This window comes from Fusarium fujikuroi, chromosome FFUJ_chr06 (genome assembly GCF_900079805.1).
Source record: "Fusarium fujikuroi IMI 58289 draft genome, chromosome FFUJ_chr06".
NCBI lineage: Eukaryota > Fungi > Ascomycota > Sordariomycetes > Hypocreales > Nectriaceae > Fusarium > Fusarium fujikuroi.
The window spans coordinates 2,799,755-2,812,147 of NC_036627.1; the positions used below are offsets into that span (position 1 = coordinate 2,799,755).

The 12,393-nt window shown below is 49.2% G+C and overlaps 5 protein-coding genes; 3 read left to right on the forward strand and 2 right to left on the reverse strand.

Annotated features, from left to right (window-relative positions):
• Nucleotides 1-1,044: 1,044 nt before the first annotated feature.
• FFUJ_06204 (related to tyrosine protein kinase of the MAP kinase kinase family) lies at nucleotides 1,045-3,063 on the forward strand (the record flags this gene model as incomplete). XM_023579503.1 has 2 exons in its annotated part: nucleotides 1,045-2,622; nucleotides 2,677-3,063. The coding sequence occupies 2 exons, from the start codon at nucleotides 1,045-1,047 to the stop codon at nucleotides 3,061-3,063; spliced, it is 1,965 nt and encodes a 654-aa protein (XP_023432331.1).
• A 1,046-nt stretch (nucleotides 3,064-4,109) lies between these two features.
• Nucleotides 4,110-4,983, reverse strand: FFUJ_06205 (related to FMP45 Cell cortex protein involved in sporulation; the record flags this gene model as incomplete). XM_023579504.1 has 3 exons in its annotated part: nucleotides 4,110-4,365; nucleotides 4,423-4,906; nucleotides 4,974-4,983. 3 exons carry the CDS (start codon nucleotides 4,981-4,983, stop codon nucleotides 4,110-4,112), a joined length of 750 nt encoding a protein of 249 aa, XP_023432844.1.
• Nucleotides 4,984-7,008: 2,025 nt separating this feature from the next.
• On the forward strand, nucleotides 7,009-8,025 carry FFUJ_06206 (related to LIP2-lipoic acid ligase; the record flags this gene model as incomplete). Its single annotated transcript, XM_023579505.1, has 1 exon — nucleotides 7,009-8,025. One exon carries the CDS (start codon nucleotides 7,009-7,011, stop codon nucleotides 8,023-8,025), a length of 1,017 nt encoding a protein of 338 aa, XP_023432332.1.
• A 1,216-nt stretch (nucleotides 8,026-9,241) lies between these two features.
• Nucleotides 9,242-10,786, forward strand: FFUJ_06207 (related to D-arabinono-1,4-lactone oxidase; the record flags this gene model as incomplete). The annotated part of the gene is made up of 1 exon (XM_023579507.1): nucleotides 9,242-10,786. The coding sequence occupies one exon, from the start codon at nucleotides 9,242-9,244 to the stop codon at nucleotides 10,784-10,786; it is 1,545 nt and encodes a 514-aa protein (XP_023432333.1).
• Nucleotides 10,787-11,084: 298 nt separating this feature from the next.
• FFUJ_06208 (probable Pls1 tetraspanin) lies at nucleotides 11,085-11,885 on the reverse strand (the record flags this gene model as incomplete). XM_023579508.1 has 3 exons in its annotated part: nucleotides 11,085-11,191; nucleotides 11,264-11,429; nucleotides 11,484-11,885. 3 exons carry the CDS (start codon nucleotides 11,883-11,885, stop codon nucleotides 11,085-11,087), a joined length of 675 nt encoding a protein of 224 aa, XP_023432334.1.
• Between the last annotated feature and the right edge of the window lie 508 nt (nucleotides 11,886-12,393).

The following is a 12,393-nucleotide window of genomic DNA, read 5'->3' on the forward strand; positions in this document are numbered from 1 at the left end:
ATCGTCAGCCTCGCCTTCGCCCCCATTTATCACAAATACCTCTTGCGCCTACCTTATCATATTACTTTCTCGCAGGATGCGCATGCCGGATTGAGCTGTCGATTTGTATAATTCATTAGCACCTTTCCTCCTCCGTCTCGTTGCTATTCTGCTTGTCTGCAGAACCTTTGACCCCGCATCCAGCCATTGCCCATCACGCTCGTTGGTACATGTGGTATTTCCCTACCTTACTTAAGGTACCTACTCAAGGACTGAAACACTTCGTAACTTTTTCTTGATCCCAGCCAGACGCTTCCTCCGGTATGCATACTGCCTTGAAATCACCCTCATATCCTTGAGTGCACTGCATACACCACAATAAGGTCAGAGAAATACATTTCTTATTCTAACAACTTTTGTCCCAGTTATCTATCAAACTTCCAAATTTCGTATGGGCTATACGAGCTTTCATCTTTACCAACTCCCGCCCATTCAGCGAATCTGAGAGCCAAAGGATACCTGAACGAACTTCAACGTGAAGCTTTCCAGGTAGCCATACGGTACTCTGATACGAGGTTCACTCACTGTGGCCACAAGCGTTGCAAAATAACGCAAGACAAGCCCCTTTCAAGGTCATCAATCCTGGCAACAACTTTATCAGAACTTGCGTTTGTTCTGGCTCATTCGTTGCCCCCAGGCTTTTTTTTTTTTTTTTGGTTGCTCTTCCTTCCCAACTACAAGAGCCCCTAGTCGTTGAGCCGTACTACCTAGAGTCTCAAAGGCCTAGACCGCCCACTACTTGACTCCGTTTAGCTCCAAAAGAATCGCACCATCTATTTCCCCTCCATCGCTCCTTCTTGTACCCATCTCTAATCGATCGCGTCCCGTCTCCCGATCGATAGCTCCCCGCGGTATTGTCAGGATATTCGCCGTTATTTCCACGCTGCTCTGAATTTTCTGACCATTGTTTTCCTTCCTACCACCTCTTATCAAACCCATTCAACGACATAGCCAGAAGAATCAGCCTTTCTGTATTCTGATTTCCATCGACGCACCTCGTACCCGATGTCTGCCTCCGACTCGATCCCGGCCACGCCGGAGGAGTGGAAGGATCTGTCGACACCTGCATCTCCAGGCTCTGAAGATTCGTCAGAACCCAGTACGCCGCTCGAGTCTCCCAGTCATGATAGCCCAAGCGAGCCTCCCCGAAGAGTACCATCTCTGCGCTCCGTCTCCGATCCTCGCAACATGAACCCGAACTCAACCGCCATGGGTGTTTTAGGCATGGCCAGACGGCCTGTACAAACATCCTCGAGTTTTGCTGGAAGTAGTAGTGCCTCAGTGGAAAACAGTATAATGGCCAAAGCCCGAGCACTACATCGACAACGCATGGAGAAGGGCATGTCTCCCGCTGGAAACCCCGGAACACCCTCGGGGTCATCGCCTACAGCCAGCATTGCTAACGGATTCCCTACCAACCTGGGATTACCGCCAAATATGCAACGACCGCATGCACCACATGTCAATTCAGCTCCTGCGATAACGAAGCCCTCGCTGAGCGAGAGAAGGGCCATGGGCGGCGGCATGGGCATGAAGCTGTCTGATATGAGTAGACCCAGCCCTGTCACCGCCTCTGGTAAGAAACGGGGGCCTCCTGGAAAGCTTTCTGATATCACAGGTGATGCGCCGGGTAGTCAACGATCCAACGGAGCAGGTGGTGGTCAGGGGTCCAAAATGGATGACTTCAAGAAATATATCGACACAGAGAAGGGCTGGGTGACATTTGATGGCGCTGCCACAATCACACGGACAGGCGTCAACTTTGCCAATGGCCAAACCTTCAGCATATCTCTTGATGAGGTTGAAGTCTTGACCGAGCTGGGTAAAGGAAACTACGGAACAGTCTACAAGGTCAAGCATGCCAAGCGAAGAGTCCCTCGCTTCGGACAAGGCCTCTCAAGAAAGCCTCTCCCTGTCCAGTATTCGCAGTCGGACCCTTCTCCCGTTAGATCTGCAGAAGATTCTGCCGAGGGCTTGTCAGAGACGACCGACGGTACAACAGGCACAGTGATGGCGATGAAAGAAATGCGCCTGGAGCTTGACGACGCCAAATTCACAACCATTCTGAAGGAGCTCGTCATCTTACACGAGTGTGTTTCTCCGTATATCATCGAATTTTACGGCGCCTTCTTCCAGGAGGGTGCTGTTTACATGTGCATTGAGTATATGGACGGCGGGTCCATCGATAAGCTGTATAATGGTGGAATTCCGGAGAATGTTCTTCGAAAAATCACATATTCTACCGTGATGGGACTAAAATCACTGAAGGAGGAACACAGCATTATCCATCGCGACGTCAAACCAACAAACATCTTGGTCAATACACGAGGCCAGGTCAAGATTTGCGATTTTGGTGTCAGTGGTAATCTGGTAGCTAGTATAGCGCGAACCAACATCGGCTGCCAGAGCTATATGGCCCCTGAAAGGATCTCTGGTGGCGGATTCGCACAAGCCGGTAACTCTGATGGCTCATACAGCGTTCAAAGCGATGTCTGGAGTTTGGGCCTGACCATCATCGAGTGTGCTAAAGGCGCTTATCCTTACCCACCGGAGGTCTCTTCTACTATTTTCAGCCAACTGAGTGTAAGCGCTCCTTCTTTTGAGTTAAGCCAGTCACGGGTTACTAACATGCTACAGGCTATTGTTGAAGGTGAACCACCTGCAATGCCAGAGGACACTTACTCGGAAATGGCCAAGGATTTTGTGAAGAGCTGTCTTCACAAGATTCCTATGAAGCGGCCAACCTATGCCATGCTATTGAAACATCCGTGGCTCGTCGAATTTACAAAGCCTCAAACAATTACGGAAGAAGCTGAGGAGGGTGACGGAGTTGATACGGTCGCGGAAGCTGTTGGTAAAATTAATTTGAACTCATCAACTGCAGATGCTGAAGTGGCAGCTTGGGTCAATGGCGTTCTACAACGAGAGAAAGATGGCCTGAAGGAGGACGGGCTCTTGAAACCAGCACTACACAATGCACCGCTTGATAGCGTCAGTCCTATGTCAAGCCCAAAGGATGCATAAAAGCTTGAAAAGCCGGGGTGGCACTCGGCCATCTAGGAAGCATGCCAACAGAGCAGGTATCTAGTTGGCTACAGGATTATGGATAACAAGCATCTGCTCAACTGATGCGACGGCTCTTTCCAAGGTGTCGACCTTTCATCATCAGCAGTAACACAGCACAAAGTCCCAAGGCATCAGCATGTGTTACTTGCATCATTTTGACCTTCTTTTTCTGCATTTTTTGGAGGACACTCCTGTACACGCTTTAGGGTGGGTTTAGACAAATTCGGACCGGGTTTTGGCATTTGTTTTTCGTACGAACAAAACTGGGCGAATGGACCAAGTTGGAAAACGAACCAGGATAGCATGTTGTTGTTTTCATTTCATGTACTCGAACGAAAGGGACAGCGGCGAACAACACAGGATAAAAGAGAGGGCTTTGGAGGTGACTTCGAGCTTCAATCGTTTAACGAGAGTTAGGGTAGGGTGTGATATGCACTTCATGGTTTGGCGAATGGACGAATAACGTCAATGGGTACATGCATAATGATTTAAAGTTATGATATCCGGTACCTCGTGAACTATGCAACGACACCTTGCCCTATCCTCGCTGCGATAATAAGTACTGTTGTGTGACGCCATGAGGCTCCGGGTTGTTAGCTGATAATGTCTACACAATACCTGGTGGAAATATCGAGAAACAGGAACTAGAGTATTAAAACTTAAAAGACGCTTGCATTGTTGTAATATCGTACATTCATAATAACTATTAGACAGTTGATGAAAGCAAGCTTCTTGTAGATCCCGCCCTTAACTTCAACATTATGTTTAGAGAAAATCCATTCTCCTCGCCAAACACATCATGAATACAAATCTGCTCAATAGAACAGATCATGGATGGTGAATCAAATATAGACGCGACAAAATTCCAGCATCGCGTGCGAAAAACCATTGAGGGTGTCGTGGATACGATCACTGTGGCTGTTAATGCTCATCCCTCATCGAACTCTGCCAAAATTTGGAGAATCACTGGGACTTGGCCTAGCAGACAGCTGCCGGGTCAAAGTTTAGGAATAGTCATCCTTAACACGGCGGCCCTCATAGCCTCCGCCGTGGCTGCTGCGGACGCTTCGTCTACGGCGCCATGAGCGGCCGCTGTAACCTCCACTTGACGACTTGTCACCGCGCATGCCTAAGCAGAAGAGAATGGTAGCAACGAGCAAAGTGGCCCATGATGCCCACGCAAAACCAAAGGCATAGCGGCCAATGGAGGCCGATCGACCGTCTCGGTGAAAGGCATTGCGAGCGAGAACCCAGGTAGCACTAACGAGAGATGTCAGTAAACAGCTATAGCATCATACAGGGGCCAGAGATACATACGTCATCAGGGACATTGCGACTGAGGAGCAGAACAGGGCGAACATGGACATGATGCTAGAGATTCCAGCACCGAGACGACCACAGCAGGCAATGAAGCCAGTGAAGAAGGCGAGGGTCTCGAAGAAAAGAGTAATCAGAATGAAGACCCAGCCAAACCGCCACAAGAAGAACTGTCTGTTAGATGTGGTGTCACCAGCACGGCCACCGACAAGCGAACTGGGCGCATTACGTGGGTTTGAGTCCCAGGCGCGACCGATGACGGGGGCAGCGCGGGCGCCATCGCAATCGTTGTTGCCGGCACCGCAAATGTAGAAGAAGTTCCATTGCGTGACTTCACGGGCACCCGAGATACCGCCAGTGTCGGCGCGGAGGAAATACGTCTTGTCGAATGGCGTGGTAGAGGTCAAGCCTGAGAGGATGATGAACCAAAGGAAGAGGAGGGAAACAGCGAGGAGGACCAGGCCAGCGAGGCCAAGAGGAGCGTCTGCGACAGGTCAGCCAGTTGTCCCTTGGAAAAGCCATACAACTAAGTCAAGAGAGAGAGAACTTACTCTTCGCCATGACTATATGCCGTCGGAAAGTATACTATTCTCCAGCTGAACAGTATCTGGCCACGATCGATCAAAATCAAGCGTTGCTGCAAGCACTTCTGCCCAAAAAATCGAACTCGAAAGGATTAATTTACTGCGATGGAGCCCCGGGGATTGGATGTCGTCACGCTGCCAGGATCACCGTCAAGGAAAATGATGCAGCTAAAAAGACGGCTAGTGAAATCTTGCGTCTTATTTGGTACCTCTCGACAAGGGTTCAGAGTTTGCTTGCGCTGTAGAGAACAGGCGTCTGGGACTGTTGAGAGATGGCGATGGATCTTATAAAAGTAGGAAGAGGGAGCCGGAAGGGAATTAAGGCTTGGGCTGAGGAGATTGACGATCCTTATAAACCTTGTTCATTAGCTCTGGGAAGGTTTCTTGTTTTTGTTTCTGGAGCCTTTTCCTTAGCGTCTAGGGGTGATGTGATGCTCGGGAGACGGACTGGCTTGTCGGTGTGGGGACCAGGAGATGTGTGTCTTAGTCGAATTGTACGACGGTGATTAGTATGTTTCTTCTCCCTTCGGCTGAGGAAAGACACGGAGTTCCCAGTGAGATAACTTAGGCACATGAATGACTTTGCAGAGGAGAGAGAGGAGGGGATTGTAGCCAGATGCATGAGGGCCGCATAACGACTTGTCACTTGAGAAAGGAACGCAGCCCAAATGAAATCACCATGGAGGCGTTACGTAGGTCGCCGTGGGCTGCCACCCTTGACGGGTGCTCGCCGCTCGCCCAGGCCCAGGGCACATTGATCCCGGCTGCAGCACTCTGAATCACACTAAAGTAAATCCCAGCGGAGGCACTGAATGCTCTGGAGTCTGGTGGGGTGGGCAGTAGATGATGCTTCCACCTTATTCCTACGGATCTAGCCTGGCAACCTTCGATGCCCGAAGCGACAGGAACTTGCTAGACTAGTGCATCTACCTAAGGTAGAGAAAAGTTCCGAGTGCACGACAGCTCAGTGATGACGACAGTGGGCGACGATGGACAAGAGATGCACCACAACATCTTACCCAATGGAGCAAAGCTGTAGCAACCATTTTGTCCCTTTTGGGGTTTAGCGCACCACTTCCCTGATGTCATGAGACACAAGTGAATGATGCGACAGCGACGTACGTCTACGAAAAGGCAGTGATTGTCGATGATGGACGGGGCGGTAGCTTTTGAGACTGCCAGTGCTCGCCAAGCTACCAAAGATCGAGAGCTTGGTACTCGCTTGTGCTACGCTTTCTGACCTACAGTACTTTACCTTAGTGTTGAGACATGGTCTTCGTCGAGTTGATTGAGTTGTTTTTCTCCGTATTACCAGCAGTTTCAGACGGGAGCTCCGACGAAAAGAACAGCTCTTACCCACTGACTGACTGGTGTTTTCAACTGATGAGCTCCATGGAGACACTTCAGCTCTCGGCTCTCCCAGGTATGGGTCTCAGACAACTACCTAAGCTAAGGTGAGGTAGTTACGGAGTCCCTAGTCTTGAGTTAGTTTATTAGTTTCAGCTGGCATTGTATACAAGTTATACAAGTATGTACTCCAGTGTTACATACAGCCTGTCATTTGGCAGCCTGTTGTGTGTGGTTACTTTTGAATTTTTCAACTGTCAAAGCCACAATCGCGAGGCTCAAACACTTCAACGTGCGCACAAGGTTTCTCTTCCATATCGAACAACAATTTAAAGTAGACTTCACATGCAAAGGTCAATTTCGAAATTAGACTCTCGGCGGCCTCCGTCCGTTGATCTTCGGCCCTGAGCTACCGACGTCACCACCGCCGGCTTTTCTGAGCCCCACGGGATCGTCCACCAGAAGGGTCACAAACTCACTTCCTACCAAGGCATATCGTGCATGCCTACGCCAGAGTTTGTTCGGAGGTTACCCCCGGTCTGTGATCTTGAACATACAATACGACAAGCCAGATCGACCCCAATTGATCGTAGCTACTCTGCGGGCTCTGTAATCGGCACCTTCGCCGGTGAATCTGCCTGGAAGCCGGACCACAATGCCGCTTGGCTTGCGGCTGAAGGCCATTCCGTCCTCCGCCATAAAATCCACTTCATTCCGTATCGGAGCCGGGACATCGGCCGGTCATGTCTTCTTCAACCGATGGTCATCCACTTACGCCACTCCGACGTCAGAACTACCTTCACTCAACCTTCTCGTGCATCGACATCTCACAGGATCGGATCCTGATGCTTTCGTCCCCTATGACACTGCCAACAATGAACAGGAGGAACTCCGCTCGTTGTTTCTCGAGTGGAAGAGTTTGAGCGAGGAACAACAACAAGACAGAGGCCACATACCCCGCCCTCATCTTCTTTCTTTTGAACCAACACCAACTCTCACGCTTGGGCGTCGACAGCGTCCCCTCACTTCCGAGCAAACCTCCTACTTCAAGTCTCCCCTCCACGTTGGTCTCCCTCATCGGCGTAACCCTGTCAATGATCAGAGCTTCATTCCCGAGGTCAAACAGACAAGCCGTGGTGGTTTGACGACCTACCATGGCCCTGGACAGCTTGTCTTGTGGCCTGTGCTAGACATGCACTCTCCCCTATATGCGCATTACTCAGTCATGTCATATGCGAACCATCTTGAAGCGACCACACGTCGTCTACTGGCATGTTTGTTCGGTTTAGAAACTTATACAACTCGAGATGAACCTGGAGTCTGGGTCCGTACCCCCGCCGGCCAACCAGAACGTAAAATCGCAGCAATTGGAGTTCATCATCGGAGACACGTCACAGCCCTTGGTATTGCTATCAACATCGACGTCTCGGTAGATGGTCCCGACGTTGTTAATCCTTGGGCTCGTTTTGTTCCTTGTGGCCTTGAAGGTAAGCTTGTCACCTCGGTGGCTGCCGAATTAGCAATGAAAGATGGTATTGTGCGACTTGGTGGCTGGAATACTGCCTCACTAGCAGCCGTGTGGGCGAAGATATTCGAAGAAGGGATAGTAGATGATACAAAGAGAAGTATTGACGGCGAGGGGAGCTCCCAGTTCCGTCGAGCAGTCTCGTGATACCTGAGTCTAGTAAACTCAATCAATTCCAGCCTAGATATTCTGCTGTCAGGCCGTCACGAAATATCACTGGCTATACGAGTATTATGCGTCAATATATACTATATGTTTTAGGTTCGGGTACTTATATATATGAAGCTAAACGACTCAGGGGGCTCGTAGCCAGCTGTCCTCATTCTATTAAAGTCAATCTTTAAGACTATTGGTTTTTGAGTTGGTTTTTACTTAATTTGTGAGCAGTGTTAGCAAATCATAAACAGCCCATCGATCGCAGACTCATAGGTACTGGTATCAAATCAGTGTATTCATTCAGTGGTTTACTCGCTACTTGTTGTGTACTGATGGGGAACAGACCAGAGTCAGACGTGTTGGTGAAGTAGTACCTAAATAGTTGTCTTGAGAATCCTTTCTGCACCGATGCTGTAGATGGCCTTGGATTTTGGTTCCTCTCGAGACTATGTCTAAGAGTATATTCAAATATTACATGATGCCTAGCTTATGAACAAATCTTCATATGCGACACGACTATAGTGAGAAAAGTCAAATGGCTATGTCAATCCATAACTCAACTAATTTGCACTGATTGTTAGGGCCGCGAGACAAACCGATCAAGAAATGTCTCAAGTCATGAACAAGATCGTAGGGTAGGGTAGCTGCCTGCCCGTATGCGCTGAATATGCGCTGAGAGGATGACACCATCTAACATCCCTGTCGTCGCTTAGAAAGCATAACCATCTCGGCCTGAGCCGGTGAATATCGTTGACGTCTAGAATTGCATCGGAGCCAATCAGAGTCAGAAGCGCGATCGCCAACACCCTGTCGTAGCGATCCAGGGACCTCTGATGATCGGTCTTTTTTTTTGCCTTCGGTTGTTCTTCTGCATGCTTTGAGTTGCCTTCGACTTACAAAACTCACATTTCTGCCCCCAGAAATTGTCAAAATGAGGTGTTTGCCTCTCCATGTATGCCTTTTGAAGCCAAAATGACACAAAACGAAGAATAAGACTGATGTAACTGGCCTTGTCACTGTGCCAGCAGACTTGTGATTCCGGTACCGACCCACCTGCAAGCGATCAAATTCGACTACACCCACTTCGGCATCAAGCAATCATATCCCACACATCTTCTGATATCTAGCTTGAACCTGGCATCCCCTTGATACCGTCTTGTTTTTATTCCTTGGGTTCATTCTCTACCGTCTGAAACCGAGCAGAGCCATGGACCCTCTCGTGGCCGCAGAACTGGAAAACTTCGACGATAGTGTGGCATTTCGTGCCCGGCCACAACACGTCCACTACACCTGGGCGCGCACATTTTCGTCCCTCCCAGAGCTTTTTATCCAACCCGAGTCTCTGCCTGAAGTTGAAAAAGTTGTGAACCTGGCACGAAGATGCCGTCGGCGTCTAGTGACGACTGGCTGTGGCCATTCACCATCCAATATCACTTGTACTTCCAGCTGGCTCGTCAACCTGGACAACTTCAACAAGGTCCTTTCAGTGAACAAAGATACAGGTGTTGTTACCATGGAGGGTGGAATCAGGCTTTACGCCCTCTGCGAAGAGCTCGAGAAGCATGGACTCACGATGCCAAATCTTGGAAGCATCAATGAGCAGTCTATCAGTGGCGCTATCTCAACAGGTACCCACGGAAGCAGTCTACGCCATGGACTGATGTCCGAAGACATCCTTTCCCTGAAGGTGACAATGGCAGATGGAACCACAGTGTACTGCTCCAAAGACATCAAGACGGACCTTTTCAGAGCTGCCATTCTTTCTCTCGGTGCTATTGGTATCATTACTGAAGTTTCCTTCCAGGCAGTTCCAGCCTTTACTTTGAAGTGGGAACAGAGCATTGACACAGACTACAAGATGTTTGAGTCTTGGAATCGAAACCTATGGACACAGAGTGAATTTGTCAGGGTCTGGTGGTTCCCATATACAAGACGTGCAGTGGTGTGGCAGGCAGAGCAAACTGACGAGGAATACCGTGACCCCCCTCAGAGTGGATATGATGGCTCAATCGGCTACTATGTCTACCACAATCTTCTCTATCTTGCCCAACACGTTCCGCGAATCCTGCCATGGGTTGAGTGGTTTGTCTTCGGTATGCAGTATGGCTTTCGGAATGGAACCACTTCTTCAGCTGTTCAACCAAGCCGCAAAGCACTGCTCATGAACTGCCTATATTCCCAGTTTGTTAATGAGTGGGCTATCCCTCTTCATAAGGGCCCCGAGGCCCTCCGGAGACTGAGCTCTTGGCTCAACCACTTGACTCCTGCTGACCCTGATTACGTTCCTCACAACATCCCCTTCTCTGCTGACGGTCTTTACGTCCACGCACCCGTCGAGGTGCGCGTGAGCGACACCACTCTGACCTCGAACGTACGGCCATACCTTGATATTACTGTTGAAAACGGACCTACGCTGTACCTCAATGCGACACTATACCGCCCCTACCTAATGGATCCTCCTTGCCACGAACGATACTACGAGGCTTTTGAGTGGCTGATGAAAGACCTTGGAGGTCGTCCGCACTGGGCAAAGAATTTTAGAACCACCCGGCCCGAGATTGAAGCGTTCTATGGCAAGCAACTTGAATCGTTCCGGTCCATACGCAATGATGCCGACCCTCAGGGCATGTTTGTCGGGCCATGGCATCGAGAAACAATCATGGAGAATGGCGAAGGTCTTGAGTTGGAAGAGGTTGAGATCCGAAGAGAGAAGAACCGCACAGGAGGTGTCACAACGTTTGGAATCATTTGATAGCGTAACCCGTCATGACAAAAGTCATGGGAATTAGATCTATCGCTTGCCACATGGCCCATCAAAAACGACTTCAATATCGGGAACTGTGACGTGATCTGGACGGCCTAGGCAGCATGCCGCACCCAGCCACTTGATGATCGAGAACGGGAATAAAGTATTAATATTAAAACCACTCGCTTGAAGTTGTCACATATCCGTCTGAAAGAGGAAGAAAAAAAAGGGATGCCAGTGTAGTGACTTCTAGAATGAGCGGCCCAGCCCACCGATCACAGGTAACATTGTAAAGTGTTCTGCACTAAATTTGTCGGTAGCCGGCCTTCTCATCGATATGTCGGTACCGTTCGCGCTCTTTGCGATCCTTGAGCAGACATGCGATGCATAGGATAAAGATAGCATCGATACCTATATATGGGAAATTAGCCACTTGCGATATCTTGGCGCACAATTGGGCAAGAAATGGAGGTTTAAACTCACCAACGATTCCAAACAGAACAGTAAAAATGCTGTCGATATGTAGGTTTGCAAAACTTGAGATTGATGTCGCACAGCCACGTAGCAGCGCTGCACTTGCAGGGCTGCTGCAAGTCGAATCCATCACAAAAGCCGGAGTTGTACTGTTGAAATAACCACAACACTGAAACTGCAAGGAAGCAAGTTAATACGGCTCATGGTGTCAGATTTCAGTGAAACGTACCGAGTCCTGGATCAAGCTCTGTACGTCTGGTTCTTGATCGATGTAGATATTGAAAAACTGCTCACTCATCCTCAACGTCATGACCCAGAGGAACACAGCCACGCACATAGTGAATATCGCGCACACTGTCACCATATATCCCGAAACCTTGAGAAAGCTTCGAGCGGGCATGACGAGTCCGGGCAGTGTGACCGCAAATGTGACGAGAATGAAAATGGCATTGACGATACCCGCGGTCAGGGGAAATCTTTGGTACAGCAAGTTCCTTGTAACATCCTCGCCATCAGTAGGCGCGTCCTTCATCTTGCTCTGCACGACCAGCGAAAAAACCAACTCCATGACACCCGAACTCAGGAAGAGAGCGTCGGCGACGACCGTCGAGAGAAAGATCTTGTCGACCATGTTGGTGATGCTGCAGACGATACGTAGTAAGGAACCGGCAAGGAGACTTTATAATTTGTTTAATTCGAGGTTTGATCTCTATATCGGTTATTTTTCGAGTAGATTCGCTAGGAGATATGGTTGGTAAGACGTCCAGCGCCTGGTATATTGAGCCTCGTCGAGAGGTTGAAATGAATGGAGAGAGCGTTCTCAAGAGATCAACCCTCGAGAACTGCAAGTATATTCAAAAGAAAGAGAGAAAGAATTAATAAAACATCAGGCGCCGAAGCGAGCACGGAAGTTCCGTTGAAGAGAATGTGTAGTGTAGTATTAAAGAGAGGTGAAAGACTACAATGACTCCCTGAGCCCACGAGAAGAACACGACAACGGACCGGCCCATGAACAACGAGTCACGGAAAAACCAAACGAGACCGAGACCAACAATGAAACGAGACTTCTATTCAAACGTCTCGGAAAACACCTGATTAATGACGAGTTCCGCTGCCAATGCTGTTTCAGGAGATGGGTT